Source organism: Cyclopterus lumpus, chromosome 17 (genome assembly GCF_009769545.1).
Source record: "Cyclopterus lumpus isolate fCycLum1 chromosome 17, fCycLum1.pri, whole genome shotgun sequence".
Lineage (NCBI taxonomy): Eukaryota > Metazoa > Chordata > Actinopteri > Perciformes > Cyclopteridae > Cyclopterus > Cyclopterus lumpus.
The window spans coordinates 6,711,518-6,732,041 of NC_046982.1; the positions used below are offsets into that span (position 1 = coordinate 6,711,518).

Here is a 20,524-nt window from a genome sequence, read left to right on the forward strand (position 1 = left end):
AACTTGTCACTTCGGGGAGAGAAGATGGAGGACGAGGAGAAAGAAATGGACCCAATAAGCACGAGAGAAAATGATAGTTTGACAGATCGTTAAATGTATCACATTTACGTCTATTCAATGACTTTTATATGGCCTCATACCAGTAAGTGAAATTTTAAAGCGGCCTTTATTCATTCCTTTATTCGTCCTCGTCCGTGAACTGGACGAGTACGAGTGGTGCTCACACACGCACACTGAAGATCGTGTGTGTGTGTGTGTGTGTGTGTGTGTGTATATATATATATATATATATATATATATATATATATATATATATATATATATATATATATATATATATGTATGTATGTATGTATGTATGTATGTATGTATGTATATACATACATGTGTGTATGTATGTGTATATATATATATAATCGTTTTACCAGAAACTATTACCGTAGTCCAGCCAGGACATTCCCTTCACGCCTCTAATCATGCACTGCAACCCAGGATGTGCATTTCAGTCTGCCGGTGATTTGCTCTGCTCATGTGATGCTTCCGAACAAATCTGTGTAGACTTGACATGGACTGTCCTGTCCCCCCCCCCCCCCCCCCTCAGCCCGAGACAAAGTGATGGTGCATGTGGACCCCGTAGGAGTATAGGTCGCGGTCATATATGACACAGTATATAAAGAATGCAGCTGTGCCATATGCAGCAATACTCCATTTTTAAAATTCTATCTACTGTTCATAGACTGTGCGTGTTAACGTAATTGGTAGAGAAATGGAGCACAATAAGGAATCATATTCAGCATGCAAGTGACTGGTAATGTGACCACATTCGTATCCTCTCATCTGAGCCGTCCATCGTGAGAATGTATGTGGTCATGTGTTCCCCCCCCCCGGCTCTCTGTGTGCATCCTGTCTTCCTTATGACAGTGGACTAGTGCTCCTCTATTCAGACGGGATGATCCACAACGCATGCCTCCTGATGCAGTGCTATGCTGCGTTTATTAGGCCAGGCCAGTGTAGTCCGCCTCAGTGTTCCTGTGTTGCCTCTTACGAGGAGCTTTTGTTTGTGTGGTGCCCTCCTGTTCTCTCTGCACCGAAAGATGCAGGCTCTGTGTCTACTTATCTGTGTAAACGGCCTTCTTTGTGGCCATGTCCGATTGCCGTCTGTTGGCACAGTCGGACAGACCGTTTGTTGCTCTCCTTACCTGTCTTGCTCTCCGCGTTTAAACTGCCCGTGTACACGCCATCATCAATGGATATCGCTCGGACTGGCCTGACCCAGCGCGGTGCGTGCCAGATCTGGACTCTGAAGAGAGGAGCTTTTCATTACCCATCATTTGGCTGTGCCTCCCCGAGGACAAGTGGCCAGCGCCGCCTCACACCGCTGCAGAGAGATACCGTGCTGCCATCGGATTGACCGCGCCGTCCTAGTCGCTTGAAAAGGATGCAAAAGGTTACTCGGAGAGGCGGGGCATAGATGTGGACTGTGCGCAGACTGCAATTACATTTTAGCCAAAGAAAGGTATTTTCCATGATGCACCGTCCTCATCTTTCCACACACTCCGCTCTGCTCTCTGATAAATGGGTTAAGGTGCAAACTCTGTCCCCCCCCCCCCCCCCCCCCCCCCCCCCCCCCCCCCCCCCCCCCCCCCCGCCCCCCTGTAAGCAGGGTTAAAGTTCCCTTTCGTGCAGAGTTTGCTTTTTTGGTTGCTGAACAGATTTCCTCACCTCACACATTAGGCTACAGGAATACCCTACTAGCTGTTTTTTCTTCTTCCCTTTCTTTCTTTTTTAATGTCATCATTTTAGTAGATTGCTTCCTTTTTTTTTTTTCTTTTTTTTTTTTTAAAAAGGCACACTTTTTTTAAAGGCACACTCTGTGAGAGACGTTGCATGACATCAAGCTATCTCATGTTGCAAATTGTGAAGAGTGAAGTCCAGGGATTGTCAAAATCAGCATGAGCAACCTTTGCACTGTTTCTTTGAGGAGTGTAAAAAAATGCACGCCGTTTCACTTTTGCTCAGGCTGATGCGTCTGTTGTGTTCGGGCAACTCCTGACGTGCTCTTATGTTCGTGTCAGAGTGCAAGCTGTATATGAGCCACTGTTTCTGTATCTCCCAGAGGAGCCGATAGCTGTGTTTTTGTGCTGATCTTTTCTGTGTGTGTGTGTTTGTGTGTGTGTGTGTGTGTGTGGCAGTGGTGAGGTGGTGGGTTAGTTAGGATATACAAACCCGCGCACGCACACACATTATCAAAGGATATGACTCTCCTGGTGGTGATTTAATTCTGGTTTGATTGCACCACACAAGGATCAAGGGGAAGTGCCTGTGGCTAGTTGTGGCTGGTTGGCATTCTTTGCAGAGTCACTAATCACAATGGGGATTGCTTGTTCTTAGTCAATAGCCCATTTTCAGGGTCTGCAAGAAAAGAGAGAAAACCCTCAGGATATTTGTGTACTAACACAATCGGCCTCTAAGTGAGGACAAAATACTGAGTAATCTCACAGGATTCTTTGGATGCTATTTAATTGTAAATAAACTGCAGTTTACCCGCATGTGTCCATAATGTCAATGATCTACCATCAGTATAGGGCTGGCTTTCCGTCATTGCTTTTTGGATGATTACTGTATGTCCTAGTAAAATGCAACGGGTACATTTTTTTCTTTTTAAAGACAAAGCTGTCCTAGCTGTCCTATTCTCGCGGCTTACTGTGGGTTAAACAGCGCGGGTGCTCTCGCCCCCACACCGTCTGATTTCTTCTCCTGTGTGGTCGCCATGTTCCTCCTTGATTGTTCCTTGCAATTTGCCTTCACACAAAAGTCTCTTCGATCGGCTGTAACTCCCTCTAATCAGGGAAGTACGGTTCGCTGATGATGCTGCACCGGCCTGCCACTCACAGGAGGCACTCCACAAAAAGTCATCAGCAGCTTGGCACGCGCCTGAATTGAGTTTGCTCTCGCCAAGCATTTCCATCTTTTACCACAGCTTTGCAAGGTTTGGAGCTCTAGCATAGATGAAAGCTTGCACACATACGGGCTGGATGAGCCCCCATCTAGCACACTCGGGCATATGAGCTCACTGGGAACATCACAATGTGTAAGAGAGACTCAGGGCCGTGAGCATCTTTTGAAAAAAAGAAAAACGGGCGACAAATTCTTGGCCTGAATTTGTTTGTGCGGAAACGTAACTCATGCAGATGCTATACAGGACGCAAGAGGGGCCTTGGTTTCATGAGTGTGTGTGAATCGTTGGCCTTTACAGTCACCAGATGTCAAGACAATTACACGGCAATGGGAGACTGTGTACAGGAGACAGCTTTTCTTTTTTTTTTTTTCTTCTTTTCGTGCCCATTTTTCTGTCACCATTTTTGAATGGGTGTGTCTAGGTAGGTGGATGTGGAGGAAGATGATGGTCGATTGTTTCCCCAGTTGCAGGGAGGCTTAAAAGAGGAGATGTCACAAAGACGCATTGGCGTCCTATCGTTATGGTTTAACACATAAACGGTCAAATCGGATCTGCACTCGGCTCACTCGGTGGCGCACAGCCATCCATCATTATGATTTAATAGATTTGTTTCACTAAAGGCGTCCGCAGGGAAGGTGTTATAATAACCTACCTCCATGTGTGCTTTCCTATTTGAAAACATTCTTCTGCATTATTGGCAGCCGTCAATTCGAGCGTTCCCAAATAACGCCGTCCCTGTATTTCGAGCGCCGTCTGCTGTAACCCCTCCCCCGCACGGCAGCTCCAGTTCCGTGTGTCATCGCGCCCCGCAGCCCACGACTGTGTCCCGGCCTTCACTCGACAGCCCTGTCCAACTGGAGGAGACAGCGGTTTCGCGGGCACAACGCCCAGACTTGTGATTGTGATTCAGAGGTCTGGAACCATCTGGTGTCACTCACCCCGAGGCGTTATCATTTTTACAGGCGGCGAGGTGAACGACGCGGAAGGTGAAGAGGGAACACAGCTGCATGATGGCGACTGCGATACCAGCTGCACTTGAGAGCTCCAGACTTGAGAGTTAGTCATAATCTGCCATTTGAATTCATCACTGGCAAACCGAGAAATGCCTCCGTCTCCTCACCATTAAGTCATACTTAACAGATTGAGTGGTCAGGATTAGCCAGTGAAATCCTGGCACCGGGCCACGTGGACCCCATGTGACCAGTGAAAGGTCATGACCTTAGCCTGTGGGTACAGGGCGTGGCTGCACTAGTGAGTGCATTTAGTGGTCAAGCAATCTCTCCCCTTGACTGAGCTGCCTACTTCACAGAAGGCGAGTGAGCTACTGTGGCGAGTACCGGAGACTCATTTCTCTTGATTTGACAAAGTCAGCAAACCAGCCAAAGCCTCTTTGGGGATTATCATGCCCATTAATTGGCTATTGGATTAATAATTGATGATGTCATGTCCACCTTGTACACTGTGTCCAAATGCACAGGGGGAGGGGAGGGGAGGGGAGGGGGGGGGGGGGTCTATGTTTTCAGTAGCTCGTGTGTCCTACTTCTTTGGTCTCACCAGAGATCCTCAGTTGGCATCTCAGGTGAGTTTTTTGTACGTGTCATCAGATTAGCTTGTGGTAGATTAATGTCACTAGAACGCAGGCTGCTGAAGGGCATTGTGGGAATGCTGATGTAGTGGGTTGTGGAGGATTACGGTCAGCAGTTGTAAGGAGCTCAGGACTCTGGTCCTCATTCTGCAGCTCTATCTACAGATTGTGTGTGTGTGTATATTTATTTATTTATTTAAATATATTTATTTAAATATTGTTATATATATACATATATATTTATTTATATATATATCCCCGTGGCAGCGTGGGTTCTCTCCGGGCTCTCCGGCTTCCTCCCACAGTCCAAAGACATGCTGCAGGTTAATTGATCTCTAAATTGCCCATAGGTGTGAATGTGAGAGTGAATGGTTGTATGTCCCTACATGTGCCCTCGATGGACTGGCGGCCTGTCCAGGGTGTCCCCTGCCTTCGCCCTATGTCAGCTGGGATAGGCTCCAGCGCCCCCGCGACCCTAATGAGGATAAGCGGTATTGAAAATGGATGGATGGATATATATTATTTATTTATATATTTATTTATTTATTTATATATATATTTATTTATTTAAATATATATTTATTTATATATATATATATATATATATATATATATATTTAAATAAATATATATATTTATTTATTTATATTTATATATAATTAATTAATAGAGGCAGTACTGTCATAAGTCAGTGCGCGTGATCCCTTTTCCATAGCTCACCACAGGATGTACTCTTTCCGGTCACGTTGCAGTGGCCTGTCCAGGACGCCCTGTAAGAATTCCAAGTCCCATGCAGTCTGTAGCCAGTGAACCGTCCCTTTCCTCGGGGCAGTACACAGAGAAGGGGGTCCTGAGGTTAGTTGGTTCAAACTCAGCAGGTCTTGCACCCATCGCCCTGCTCTCAGCTCACTGACTTTGTCATTCCAGCTGCGATAGTGTCCGTGAACAGAGAGCATTATTCATGTCCTCAGAAGGGGGCAAGTCCTAATTGAAATTCCGGTCTCTTCTGCTGGAATGAAGAGAGGGGGCCGCGACACCCACTGTATTATGCTGGCCTTGTCACCTTGAAAGGCCCATCTGGAGACTGTTCACATACTTTTGCGCCGCAGTAGAACACTCATTAGAAAGGAGGAGGGAGAAATAAAAGAAAAATCATGAAGTATAACAAAAAGGGATGAATGGAGCGGGACAAAAGAGTCGGGCATTGCGGGAATAACAGCATTACAACACTTCTCGCTGTGCGATGGGAAGCCACCCTCTCCACTGCAGTAACTAAAGGGCTGGACTGTCTGTGGTTGCTGGATGCCTGTGTGGTGTGCATGCTAATGGCTGGCTGAATGAATCGGTGCCATTCTGATAGAGGAGAATTGAGTACAAGGAACCTCTTTCTGGTTAGTTCACTCTCACAGCGGCCTACTGTCTCTCGGCAACAACAACTGTACACGGGGCTATGTAGGCTTTATTCAAGGTCACAGTTTATATCATGCACTGGTGCTCTAACATTTTTAAATATTAATTCCGACCCATTTTCTTTTGATGAATCGTTTCATCATGTCATCTATCAAATGACTGGACTGGTTTTGACATTTCGGCCCTGACCGACACGCCCCCTTTTCCTGTATGCCAACCGGCTTGTCGCTGGCTCCGATGCTGGTTCAGTGAGACAAGTGGCAACTGGTTTTCAGGACGGTTTCTTTGTGTTAAAAGCCACAGCAATAATATATTCACAATGTACGATGACAGTTGTGTCTGCGTTGCATCAGAACAACGTGCACCTCTCTTCATGTGCATCGTCGTCATCATCATCTGTCGAGATCCACGTCCTGGCCTGCCTGCCTCACCTTGTCAGCTGTTCTGTTTTGAGAATTGATTCATGAACTCTGGCTTGTTTCCGTCGGCATGAGGAGAGAACGGAGGTTCAAGCCCCATGTTCTTTTTTTTTGTTTGGTTCTATATTAATACTGGGTTGTATTGCACCAGCTATTTGTGACTACCAAGTGTATGTGTGAAGTTTCAAACGAGTAATTTTACTAAACGGGCCGGCGCCATTAAAGCATGCCTTGGCTGGTAAAGCCCGTAGAGGTTTCCAGGAGACGTCTGCCGATCAAGTGAACTGCCAATGCTTTGTAAATGCACTCATTACTTTATTTAATTTCTTATATCATGAAGAAACGCGTGCGTTTCAGATTTTGTAGTATTCATGCCGTTTGGAGTGGGCAATACACTATTGTGTACATTTTGTAATTTGTACGCCATGTTGTTTTTGTGAAATGCAATTTTAAAATCTTCCTGGTTTACAGATATACTGACCATTTTTCCATTTTCCATTTAAAAAAAAAACAAAAAAAAACGAGTCAGTTAGCCACGCAACAGTTACTGGGTGTAAAAAATGATATGCTATTATGTGTCGTTTGTATAATACTAAAGACACATTTCATTTGGTGCACTCGTTTTTTTTATTTAGGGGTCATGCATCTTATTATAACTAGGCTAAGTTGGAACTAGCTGGTGTCCTATTGACAAGAACATCTTGAGAATGGGATTGTTGCCGTGTATGCCCATGTTGTGTCTTTGTCTGTGGCAGAAAACCCACTAACACTGGCTCTCTCTCTCTCTCTCTCGCTCTCTCTTTTTCTCCTCTTTCTTTCTCTCCGCCAGGGATTGAGCTGTGTCTGCCGGGGTGGCGCTTTTCCATGACCATGGTGGCCAGTTTTGTGGGGCTGGGCGGTCAGCTGCTGATGCCCGTGGTGGCATACCTCTGTCGCGACTGGCAGGTTCTCCAAGCCGTCATCATCTGCCCCTTGCTGCTGATGCTCTCCTACATCTGGTAAGGAAAAGACCCGAGCGTTAGATTCCAAGCAACTCTTAAGAGTGTAAACAAGGCCTTATCAAGCCAAAGATGCAAAGGGGAAAAGTCCCTTCAAGGACATTTTCTTTTCACCGCTGAATTCCCAGCTGAATTAAAATGCAATGCCTTTTCGTCAACTCATTTGCAAAGACCTCTACGGGGGACTGCAGTGTCTCTATATAAAGCTAACGCCCGGGCAATGGGCCTCCGCCTCCATTCATTCTAGCGTGATGTATTCACACTGCGACACACATCTGCTGATGTGTACAAAGCCATGTAGAATAAAATCCAAGAATACAGTTTCTTTTAAAATGTGTATCAACGGCCTTGGTTTGTGTCTGAAGAGTCAACGCTGGTGAGGTGATGCACTCCAATCAGTACGGCACACAGAGGTCAGAGTCCGTAATCTTGGGCACACGCATAGACACACTGTCACTGTTATCCCGACGAGTGAGTGAAAACAAGCAATGGCTCAGCAGTCGGGTGGCAACACTGTGGAAGACATGCGTCTGCTTTGATGCGGTCGTCGTGATAACGACTCAAGGATGCGAAGCCCGCTTGTTAAACTGATTATTTCTCACGGCTATGACTAAACGTTGGATGAGTGAACTCAACCCGCAAAGGTCGACAGGGCCAGCTTTTAATGTCAAGCCGGCCGACAATGCAATAGAGCCGATGAGACGCTGAGTCGGCACGTATAGAAATGCAGCCGATTTCCCAGTGCGACACCGCAGGTGGTGTAAGTTCGCTGATTCAGGGCAAACGATTTGAAACCACACCCGTAATGAGGATCGCACACATCTTGCGCCGTCACCCTCGGAGACATCGGGTTCCATAGAAATGCAACCAAACGCGTTGCATTGTTTTTTTGTTTTTTTTTGCTGACTCTCTTCAAATCAACATACATCTGCGAGGAAAGCGCGCTGCCGCCCACAGGAATGTTTCCCCTGCTGCCACATAACCTCGATACAACTTGCAGATAATGGCGCATATCAAACGGGTGCAGCGGTGGCTGGCAGCCAGATGCCTGGTTCGGCTAATTTGAGGCCACGCAACCTGTAAAATGGCCTGCCAGTGTTTCCTGTTCGGGATAACTTTGAATCCATCGCCTTTTTTTTTTTTTTTTTTTTCTTCCTTCTTTCTTTTCTGCATTTAGTTTGAAATGTGTTCAAAATGAACACGATTTGATACTTGTAACCCTGATTCAGAGAGTCTTTCGTCGGCCTTTTTGAAAGCTGGACTCATTTCCTCTTATTAACCAGGACATCCCCCGTCTTTCTGACAGGATCTTCCCTGAGTCACTGCGTTGGCTGCTGGCCACTCAGCAGTACTGCCGCTCCAAATGGATCATGGGACACATAGCAACGAAGAATCAAGTGAACATGGAGCTCGACACCGAAAATATCCTCACAGGTAAGGAATACGTTGGCGCGTTTGCGTTAAAAGGCTGCTTTTTAAAAAAAAAAAAAAAAACATTTTTAATGTTGTGATCACTGTGTGGAATGTCGAATATTTCCTAAATAAGACAGATTATATCCGCTTCCTGTCAGGTTACCATAGTAACAGACCACTTCAGACGTAGCAGTCAGTGACAAACATGACATTAAGAACACTCTAGAACGGTAATGAATTTAATTACAGCCTGGGTTGATGACACAACAGTGCACACGGATGCCGTCCCCCTCGAAGAGCTACTTACTGTATGTTGTTGTTAAATGTCATATCAGACCGCGGTCTACTTTTTTTTTGCTGTTGCTCACTGTACAGTATTTATCAATCCACTGCTGGGAAAAGGCTCAAAGAGGAACCACTCAGTGTGACATTTCAAAACTCTGAGGCTGTGTGCTGATGCAGCATTGAGGAAAGTACATTGCCTTAGACATTAAATGATCCACTCTTGTTTTTTATAGTAACTGGCTATCCCCAACCCTCACAGTAATATTTACCCCTCACAGAGCGCTGAATGTGCTCACGGCCGCAATACACAGAGCAGCTGAGCAACTGTTTGACGCGTTCGGACATGACGATGCGTACGTAACTAGTACGGATGATGTCATCTTTTGGAAAGTGAGCAGAATGATTTGCATCTAGATCTTAGCCGGGATAGAGTTGGGAAAGTCTGAGCGGTTACAGACCGAGAACACCTTGAAGCGGCGGTGTGGTGGAATGCTGTCACGTGCCTGAGTTGACACAAGCGTACAGTACCGCGAAAGCTGAGGCGGTGTTGCTGTGGCAACCTGATATGAAAACATCCACTGTTTGCCGTGTCACACGCCAACCCGGCGGTTCAGGGGCGTCGCCCTCTCACGAGCTGTTCCTGTTCCACTGTGAGCGTCGTCATACCTGTCTCACGAAGCAGCGGGAGAGTCGTCTCGTGGGATGAAACCTGCTCATTAGAAACAAATAATACAAGTGGAATTTTTCCCGTGGTTGCAGTGGCTCGGGGGGCGCCCTCATTTGACCCTTCAGAGTTGAGCCTTTCCCGTCACCTGAAAACTCACTTTAATTGGCTGATGACACCTTTTTAATTCAGATACATTGGAGTCATTGTTGGCGCGTATGCAAACAAATAGAGAACATTGATACTTCATTTTCTGAATACATGTAGAAAATATGTATTTTGGTTAAAAAAAAAAAAAAAAAAAATCTAAACTAAACAAGTTGGTATTCAGACATAGTTGTATGAAGCGATGCTTCAACTTTGTAATAATAAAGCAAAAGAACCGTCTCTTTGCAATAACCTAAAATGACACTTCTGCTCAAATGCTGACATGGACCTCAAAAGTCCGATATCCGTTGAACATGTTTGCTTGTGTCCAGAACTGCAGGGAGCTCTTCAAAAGAAACCCAAGAAGACGTGCATCGTGAAAATGGTCGGGACGAGAAACCTGTGGAAGAACATCGTTGTGCTCTGCGTCAACTCGTAAGTGTTTGTCTTTCCCTTTTTGCTACTCGGAAACAGTTAGGACGTGTATGTCATGGCGCTTGCGTGTGTTAGGAGGGGAACCAGAGAGGGAGAAAATAAAGGGAATGCGTGTGTGTGCTTGTGTTTGTGGGGCGAGGCCATGCCAGTCAGACCCGCCTGTTTGTGCAGTCGAGATGGCCTCCGTTAACCTGGATGCTCGATGCAGCATTGATCAGTGGCCCCCGGTGGGATCTCTCCTCTCCCCCCCTCCCCTCGTCTGAGACCTCATCACTCGAGCTGGGCTGACCCCGCTTTAGCTCCGCCTCAGTGCACGGTATCCCCGGCTCCCCGAGTCTGCATTAATTTTACATGAGCTGTGTCCTTATGAAACATTAGACGACCACATGGGGGCGCGTGGGGCTGCTTGTGTTGTCGACACGTCGGCGTTTACATGCGGGCAGTTTTGTTCAGGTCTGTCAAGATGGAAGAAGATGCGATAAACCTTGAATCATCTCTCTTTAGAGCTACTTGGATCCGTCTCTCTGACTCACCATTTGACGTCTTTCCCTCCCAGTGTCCCCCTAACCTCGCCCTGTGTGTGTGTGTGTGTGTGTGTTCTTCACCCAGGCTGACCGGCTATGGGATCCACCACTGCTTTGCTCGCAGCATGATGGACCCCGAAGCTCAGGAGACGACCATGTTCCACAACTTCTATGCGGATTATTACACCATGGCGGGCATCGCGGTGGCGTCCTGCATGGCGCTCTGCCCGGCGGTGGGCCTGATGGGCCGCAGGGGAGGCCTCCTCATGTTTATGATCATCACCGCCCTGGCGTCTCTGCTGCAGCTGGGCCTGCTCAACTGTGAGTATGAGGAGCGAGGAACACGTCCACTGAGGATGGAGCCACGGGGATGATGTGTGTTGACTTTGAGTATCTGAAGTGTCTTTTAGCAAGGAACTCTTAGTAGGACTTACACGTTGAGGGCTCTTGGTTACAGTCGCCTTTTTAGAGAAGAATTACACGGTGAGGCTGGTACTATTTTGCCAACAAATCCCGCAAAACAAACAATCCTACTAATCCAAATACTGTGTGTCAAATATCACCACAAATATCTTATTCCTCTCGCCGATGGCGCTCCAGAAATATCAATGAGCCAGAGGGCACATGTTGGGTCCACATACAGGTCCTGCTGCTTGAAAGGCTCACTAGTGATGTGATATGTCTTAGGGAAGTTGGAAAGCATTGAAAATACTTGACTTGAAAAATGAAAACATCAATTTGAAAAAATAAATCATAAAAGAAAACTCTCATTGCAGCCGTTCTACGGCGATATTATCATATTGCATCGCATCCACATTCTGGCCAAATGAAGGATTCCAAGCAAAGTAAAAAGTAATGGAATAAGTTATTGTCCTATATTGCTCCACATATGCGAGTACCTTTTGTACAGTGGAACACTTCGTGTTTGTTGCATTAAATATCAACATGACCCTCGAATATATTTTTATAATGACATTTTCCCATGTAATGATGTACATTTGAGATGATAGAAAATATTCATTTTCATTTCATCATTTAGTTTTCAACTGTCTTGCTTGTGTCTCCCACACACACACACACACACACACACACACACACACACACAGCTGCTATACAGGAGCTTGGCGTTATGTCGCCGAATATGATTGTAAACTTACAATTTCTCCAATGTGTACCAAGAGAAAAGTGCCCCAGGCGATCAAAGCCCGTGCACGAGTCGCCTTAATGTTTAGCCTGAGTCATCAAGGTCATGCTCATGTGTCATGTTCTCCCTTGACGAGCCTTGCTCGACGTGCTTTAATGTTTTTAATGTAAATGTGTCTCTCACATCTCACATGTCTGTTAATCTCTCTCCTTCTCCTCCAGTGCTGGGGAAGTACAGTGTCCATCTGAATATAGGTAGGATCATCTATCTTCTTTTTTTTCTTTTCTTTTTTTTTTTCCGGCTTCAATTGTCGTGCACCACTCATGACTTTAGGCTGCTGCATTATCTTGATGAGGCTCTGGAGAATCCTGCAGCACTCCATCAGCGCACACGAGGCCTGCAGACACGTAATGAAGTCCGAGATGTAATTATGGCCAGCTTTTCACTTATTTATCCCCGTTGTGTTGAAGAGGGTTAGCCTCTTTGAAATATAGCCGCTGATCCCAGAGCAGTCTCTGCTGATCCTCTTGAAGCCATCATCAACATGTCTCGTGCATAAAGACACTTATCTTTTTTAAATTTTCTTTTAAACCATCTCTGGTCAATTCTTCAATCAAAATGAACCTGAGCGTTGGGAAGCCGTCACATTTCATTTCACCGTTTATTCTAAACGCACTGTTTGAAAGCCAAGTTGTAGTGATGCACTCAAAAACACGCTATTATCATATTGGATTCAGTTTTAGTAAATCATGTGCTGGAAGGTTCTCTTAACTGAAGTGATAGGAATAAATTAGAATTTTAGATTTCACCACTTCATCTACTTCATGTTGAAGTTTAAATACCACTGGATTTGAAGCATTTACATTTTTGAAGTCAGTTTGTATGTTATTTTAGTGCTTTGAAGTTACATAAGTATACATAAAATTGAAAATGAGTTATCACTTCAAGAGGCTTTCTTTTTACATCTCAACATGAAACGTATACACCGACCAAATGTCATCCATTGGGGTGGAACGCACTGCATGGGGCTGCACAGTGGGGTGCTCGGGCCCTAATGAAGTATTTAGGAATAGTTAAATGTCACAACTGTGTTGCTTATAAAAAATTAAAAAATCTAATTATTATTGCCTTATTTTTTTTTGCTGGCAGTTTCACAATGTTACATAATGGTGAACAGCTGCAATACCATCTTTTTAAAACACAGAATCATTTAAAAACAATCCCAAAATCCAAAATCCCCTATTTACTGCCTCTTTTCCAGATCTCTCAGGGTACTGACTATAAATTGTGTGTCTCCTGCTCTGTCTGCAGAAGACTCGGGTACGCTGAATAAGAACTTCTCCGTCGCCTTCTCCATCATCGGCATGTTCTCCTCCCACGCGGTCAGCAACCTGAGCATCTTCTTCTGCGCCGAGATCACGCCCACTGTGATCAGGTAGGGGGGAAAAAAACAAACATGCGTTTTACTCTGGAGGAACGAAACATCTGTGTTTTTAACGTGTGTTTAACGTGTGTTCACGTTTGCTCTAATTTGTGCGTGCAGTAGAGTGTAGCAGGTGTACTTTCTACACCTATTTAAGTGTCCTGATTTTGATTTAGTAATTCAGTGGCTGGTGTCCTCAGCGTCACGTGTTCCTGCAGATGGATTAGCTGCTCCACCTCCTGCTAAAAGGAGGGTATGAAACTCATCCAACAGACTCTCGCGGTTCAGTGTCAAACGTAATCCACGTCTCGTACGAATTCGCCATCCCCCCGTGAGAATATCTGACATGGCACTGGATGTTCATTATCTGGGGTTATTATGTAAGGCGTGTTGTTTTCGATGACGGCGCTCCACAGGCGACCTCTGGTGGTGAAGTGGGGCAGTTCCAGGAGAGGAAAGGGGGCCTTGCATGGCGGCACTGCAGCTCTCTCTGCTGCTGTTGTTCTAAAATGGCATTGATGTGTAAAGAGAGGGGAAGTGAAAAAAAAAAATATAGAAATGAATTTGGTGATGGTTCCACACAACATGCAGATAATGATTCACTTTACTTGCTGTCAGCTGTCATTTTGGTGTGGCTTATGCAAAGTTTATGAGGTTTGTTAGACACGTGTGATCATAAATCCTGCCATGTGATAACATTTTTTCCGTCTCATCATAGGGGTGGCGGGCTGGGTCTGGTCCTGGCGAGCGCCGGTTTCGGCATGCTGACCGCGCCCATCATGGAGCTGCACAATCAGAAGGGTTATTTCCTCCACCACATCATCTTTGCCTGCTGCACCCTCATCTGCATCATCTGCATTCTCCTGCTGCCCGAGACGCGCTACCAGCCCCTCCCCGAGACCCTCGCCGACGGCGAGAGCTACACCCGTCAGCCGCTCCTCCCGCCGAGGAAACCCGGGGAGCAGCGACACCTCTTGCCTCAATCCGAGAGCAGCAGGGACTACACCAGGGTGCACGACACGCCGCTCCACGAAGCGGCCGCCACCGCGGTGTCCACCATGGACTCCACCGCCTCGTCGGCGGTGGATTTGACGGCTCAGTCTGTCGGGGATCTGTCCGCCCCCACGTTCATGGAGGTGCACCCCGGCAAGCCTCCGCCAAAAGACCCCAACGGCCACTCGGTTCCCTCTTATCCCACGACCCCCGTCACAGCCCTGGGCAAAGGTGGCGTCGTCCATGCCAGTAAAGAGCACCTGCTGTCTTCGACTCCTCTGCACAAACTCCCGTGCGTCACCGACCCACTTTTACCCGATGACGAAGAACCTCCGGCGATACTCCGGCAGTCTGCCGAGCCGCCGCCGGAGTCTGCCGTCATCGAGATGAATGACCTTTGCCTTTCCGCTGCAACAGAGTCGGCCGCTCCCCCTTCCCCCTCACGAGGCCGCTTCACTCCCCCCGTCCCTCAAACTGCGCCTGCCTCCTTATTGATCTGCACCACGCCCGTCATCGAACCCCCGCCGAGCTCCACGTTAGAATCCCCCGACCTGGAGGGTAATGACATCGACGATATTGGCCTGAAATTCGACCCCCCTTTGCTAGAGGTCACAAATGCCCCTTTAGCGGACTCCCCTACTCCATCTATGCATGACAGCCTCCCTCCGTCCCCGAGCCCTTCTCCTGTGCACATGACTGAGAACATTTCCACTGACCCGCCCCCCTCCGTTAGTGTACCCTTGGACAATCCCACCCAGTTAGAAATCGTAGAGGAGTCTACATGTACCCCTTCCACTAGAGACTCCCCCATACCTCCCGTCATAGAACCTCAACCTCCACAGATGGACCCTACCTCTCCCTGCGTTAATGATAAAGCTCCATGTCTCCCTGCTCCCCCGAGCCCAGTCACCGTGTCCCCTTCACCCACTCCTCCTCCTCCCCCACCATCACCACCAGTTGACTCGGGCCACGCGTCCTCAGCGGCCTCTTCCACTCCCCCCCCAGTCGTAGATGATGTCGACCTAGCCGCGCCAATTCCCGGCACGGACACTGTGCACACCTCCGCTCCAGAATCCACCGCTCTGACTGTTCCGCCCACGCAGGATTCAGCGGCAGCTCCGTCCCTCGCCGTAGATCCAGCACCGACTCCCTCCCCTCTAATGGACTGCACCGTCTCCTCCCCAATAGACTCCGGTGTCCTGCTCGTCAGGGACGGCGCCGACACAAAGAGCAACACTGCCAATGGCGCGGCGTCGTTATGATCCACAGTCGCAGCCGGGAGAAGGAGGAGCGGCGGCGGCACGAGGAAAGTAGCCCACGCCACGCCAATCACCGAGAAGGGGGCCGAGGAAAGGGGGGGGGGGCACAAACGGTCCACTGCACTTCCTGAAGGTTGTCCCCCCACCTGGAGTTGACTTAGTCATGTCTTACAGAGATACCGTATGTTTCTCAGTGTCGTCGCCCCCCCCCCCACCCCCCCTTCCTGTATTTAGCCAATAAATGAGACCACGCAAGTGAGAGAGTGCCAGAGGCTGTTTTGTGACAGAGTGGCCGTATCCTCTGCTCTTTTTGAATGTCACTGGAAATCACCAGCCTTCAAACTACTTTAATGTAAATGAACGTGAAATCACTGTCTGTCATTTCCAAGAGTCTCACAACAATCACTAAGAGGACTGGTGAGACATACAATGATGCTCAAAAACAAACGAAACAACAAAATCACTGGTACTTTTTGCTCAAATGAAATGTCCGTCTAACATATTTGTATAAAAATATTGCCTTACTTGTATGGACAAAAAAAAAAAAAAAAAAATCTGAATGTTGCAACATATTCTTTTTGCAGTTACACAGGTAACATTGAAATTTGAGGGATTTTTCTGAATACAACGCCAAAAAAACTACTCTGACCAAAATTAAATGTAGACATAGTGCCAAAAAAGTAGTATAAATACAGTATTTGCCTGCATGGGGAAATACTTGTTCAGTGCAGTCCCCTGCCATAGACTGTTTGTGGATTTCAGTGAATCAGATGAACCCTTTTTTTCAAAGTTCAGAAATATAAAAGAAGTAAATTGTTTATCAAATTAATAAAAAAGACTGAAAGCTATATCATCTTTTGATGAATTGGAATCGAGAGAGAGGATGGAGATTGCGAAATAGCTCTCATCAACACGTCGTTCATTGTATGAACAGCGATATTGGAGAAAAGAATGACCCATATTTTGTCGGCCTGAAGAAACTTTTTTATTTTTCCAATCGTGATGGAATTTAGGGGATGCAAATGCTTTTATCTGTAACTGTGATATTGTAAGTAAATGAGCTTGATTCAGTCATTTTCTTTTTATTCAAAGTATTATTTTTGAATAATCTCTCATGGCGTGCCCTTATTGTACAAAGCTATACTACACTCCGACAGTATTTGTGGTACCTTATTGTGGTGCCGCTATATTCTTTACAGTTGGGACTAAAGCATGAAAATAATTGTGAGCGTGTCAGTAAAACGAACCTTAAAAGCAAAGCTTAAAAAGAGGACACAAAAGCTATTTTTGAAATTAAGCCGTCGGATGACAAAATGTTTGATATGACTGCCAACTGTCACACAGCGTCGCTAACTTTCAGTGTTTTCTAAATCATGTTCTGTCATTTACATAGTGTATGTATGTCAATGTGTTCATATATTCACATGCACAAGTAAGTTTAAACTTAAAAAAGCAACAACAAAAAAAAAAAGCTAAATGATTTCATGCAGGTCAAGACTTTATTTATAGGTAGATGAACCGAATCATCTTAAAATGACATAACATTTTACTTGACTTGTGTGTAACTTGACAGTTGTCGCTCCACACTTCATGCTTTTGAGGTTGTAATATTTGTCAGAAAAATGATGTATGATTACGGATAGATCACTGTTTACAACAACAATAACAATAATGACAATAATGATGAAGATAAATAATAATAACTACACGTTACTGTAAAACTCAAGACACAACTGAATGATGTCTTGTCATTTCAAATGTGATGGAACACTCGAGAACATTTATTCAGAGAGTATTCGTGTCCGATTTAAGGTCCTTTACTCACCAATATCTTCTTTTCTTTCATCTATGTGCACTGACAAAGGGGCTACATATGTTTAGGGATCTGAATGATGGCGAAACATGCTTGTGTTGCTTTCTTTTATTTTTTAAATATGATTTATTGGTCTTTTCATAGATCGTCAAGTCAACAAACTTCCATTTGGTGAAAGATTCATATGAACATTTACATCCTAACATGCCATGCTGCTAAGCCTCAAAGCACAATGCCCTGCAATCATGTGATGTCAAATTTAGCGGAGCTTGTCAGTAAAAAAAAAAAGGGAAACGGAGTGGGATTTTCAATACATAAATTACAAATAACACATTTACTTTTGCAATAGCCCCACATGTAATCTACTTTGTGGAAGAGGGTGTTCACCCTGGTTTTTATAATGAGTTCTTGGCATCTGCAGTAAAAAGTGGGTTGACTGCAGTGGTCAGTATAGCTACACATTACTCCAAGTCCTCGTCGTCTGTGGTTGGTCTCTCGGTCTCAGTGTGTGTGTGTGTGTGTGTGTGTGTGTGTATTGCATAAATTAATCTGTGTATTGCCAATACCCCATGCAACACCAGTCTAAAGATATCGACACAGCACAGACCAGTGTCTCCACCCAGATCAGTCGCTTCCATTTCCACGACTCCCATGCAGCTATTTCATGGTGCTGGTGGGAGCGTTTTTATTCAAATAAAGGTGTAAAAAAAAAAAAGCCACTTTAGCACCAGCGATATGGTGGTCTAGGATCGTCACTGGCAGAAAAGCAAAAAAGAATAGAAGAATGGGTTATGCCTTTGTAAATAGTAAACGTGTGGAAAAGCCCGGCGTGGCTAAGATGAAGGATCATAGATGGTAACGTGGACTGATGAATAATTTTGAACTTTAGATAAAACTCTCAGAGACATGAAGTCCCCAGTGTACACAGTTCAGGTTGTGCTTCTCTCGACCGTGCGACTCCGAATCTCCTGATAGGAGATTTGAATGAATGTAAAAACCATGGATTGTACCATTTCTAATTTCTGATTGTTTGTTTTGTTTTGTTTTAACAGACATAAATGCACTTGTATATAAGCCATACCTGTTGTTAAAATAAACCACTATTTATTGATCACCTATGGATATCAGTGAGTGCTTGATTTTATAAAATGTTCATGGATTTTATTAAAAGTAGGTCCCAGGCAAATCAACAGTCAAACAGGAACAGTTTCCCCCATTAACCTGCTTCATAAGCACGTATGGAGGAAAATGACATAAAAGAACTGGAGTTTCCTGCGAATTATGGAGTCCATCAGCTGAGCAACCACACAAACTAATGGTAGCGGCACCTGTTGGCTAGCTAGTTTACGGCTAACGTGAGCTAACATATTCGGCTGTTTGGGACAGTCACATTTACCCAAGCACCAAGGTCCATGGGTCCAAGGACAGGGTCCAAGGGTCTAAAGACAAGGATCCAAGGACAGGGTCCAAGGGTCTAAAGACAAGGACCATGGGTCCAATGACAGGGTCCAAGGGTCTAAAGACAAGGACCAAGGGTCCAAGGACAGGGTCCAAGGGTCTAAAGACAATGACCAAGGGTCCAAGTGTCTAAGGACAAGGACCAAGGGTCCAAGGGTCTAAAGACAAGGGTCCAAGGACAGGGTCCAAGGGTCTAAAGACAAGGACCAAGGGTCCAAGTGTCCAAGGACGTAGAGTGTTGTATGCTGTATAGATTGTAAAGCCCTCTGAGGCAAAGACTTAAGAGACTTATTAGAGCAGCCTGATAATAAGGAATTGCAGTAATCTAGTCTAGAAGTGTGAACTAGTTTATTGAAAGATAACGCCGAGATTCAACAGCATAACTATATTGCAAAACATGGTTTGACATAAGAAAAGATATGACAGGAAAAGGCATAATTGAATAGAGAACGTAATTTCTGCATAGTGTTTGTTTACTTTTGTGAAATGGATCGTTCCAGTTCCTGGATTGTGATTGGCTGAGTCGTGTTCGATTCCACAATACAATAGTCTAAAAACACTGACTGCATTACAATAGTATTACTGCGCATATACATTTTGTTGTGAATTTTGAGGGTGGGCTAGGCGTACATAAGAAGAAGAGATTGGCAGGAAAGAGGAGGAAGATTAAAAAAAAAAGAAAAGAAAAGAGCTGAAAAAGTAAAGAAACAAAGTCGCCAAATGTGGTCCATCCGCTGTTTTCCGACCCGTTTCTCCGCCTGGACGAGAGCGCCATACGCTGTCATGCAATAGATCCACACAAAGATGCTGACGAAAGAAACAATGGCTATGCGCTCACACTACAAGCCGAAGTGCTCAAATGCGATTCATTGCTCAGATCTGATTTTGTTTATCACATTACATTATTTTTAAAACATGGCTTGTATCAGATTATGGTGTGAACTTGTCACTTGTCCTGACCTTCATGTGCAAAAAGAACAATAACAAAGTCGTGACAGTCAGCAATCTTTTGTATAGATGTAAACACGGAGGCACTGAAGCCAATGTTGACGGTTTTATTCGGAAGCCAGCAAATATGTGGAGGACGAGAGCTACATTTCTTATGGTGGCTTTTTTTTGTGGAGCAATGGCTCTCCCTTCTGTTTGTAGGGGGTGTCAGAGCGGTGGGGTCGGGACGTGATTGGCTCCACTGAGACACATTTCAAGGTCTACCGTTAGCGCTAAATCAAGATCCTGTCTGATTTAGGACCACATGTGAAAGTGGCCCGAATCAGAATTGAAAAGACCAGATTCCATGTGATCACGTGATCCTGTGACGTCCACATGAAAAGAACAGATCTCCATGACACTTTATGTTTGAGCGGCCAGAGAGAAACACCACCACCATCAGTAAGTCCACCCCCTTTTATCTCCACACGAAGCGAACACACTACAGCAATCTATGGCAAGTTAAAGTTTCATTTGTAGCCCATGCTCACCTTTCTCTTTTGATGTTGTCGATTGCCTACATGCGTGACTGCAACGAGGGGAAACTGGGCATAGTTGCAGATGTATAGGTTGTGATACAGCTGCAATATGATGACAACTTTTCTTTT

The 20,524-nt window shown here is 45.5% G+C and overlaps 1 protein-coding gene across 1 annotated transcript in view; it reads left to right on the forward strand.

Annotated features, from left to right (window-relative positions):
• LOC117745955 (solute carrier family 22 member 23-like) overlaps window positions 1-18,585 on the forward strand; it is a 32,572-nt gene extending 13,987 nt beyond the window's left edge. Inside the window, exons 5-11 of the mRNA XM_034554598.1 lie at window positions 7,203-7,371; window positions 8,678-8,805; window positions 10,213-10,315; window positions 10,925-11,160; window positions 12,205-12,237; window positions 13,295-13,418; window positions 14,125-18,585. Of these exons, the coding sequence (XP_034410489.1) occupies window positions 7,203-7,371; window positions 8,678-8,805; window positions 10,213-10,315; window positions 10,925-11,160; window positions 12,205-12,237; window positions 13,295-13,418; window positions 14,125-15,661 (2,330 nt within the window). The 3' untranslated portion in view covers window positions 15,662-18,585. The remainder of the gene's footprint in view (window positions 1-7,202; window positions 7,372-8,677; window positions 8,806-10,212; window positions 10,316-10,924; window positions 11,161-12,204; window positions 12,238-13,294; window positions 13,419-14,124) is intronic.
• The last annotated feature ends 1,939 nt before the right edge of the window (window positions 18,586-20,524 follow it).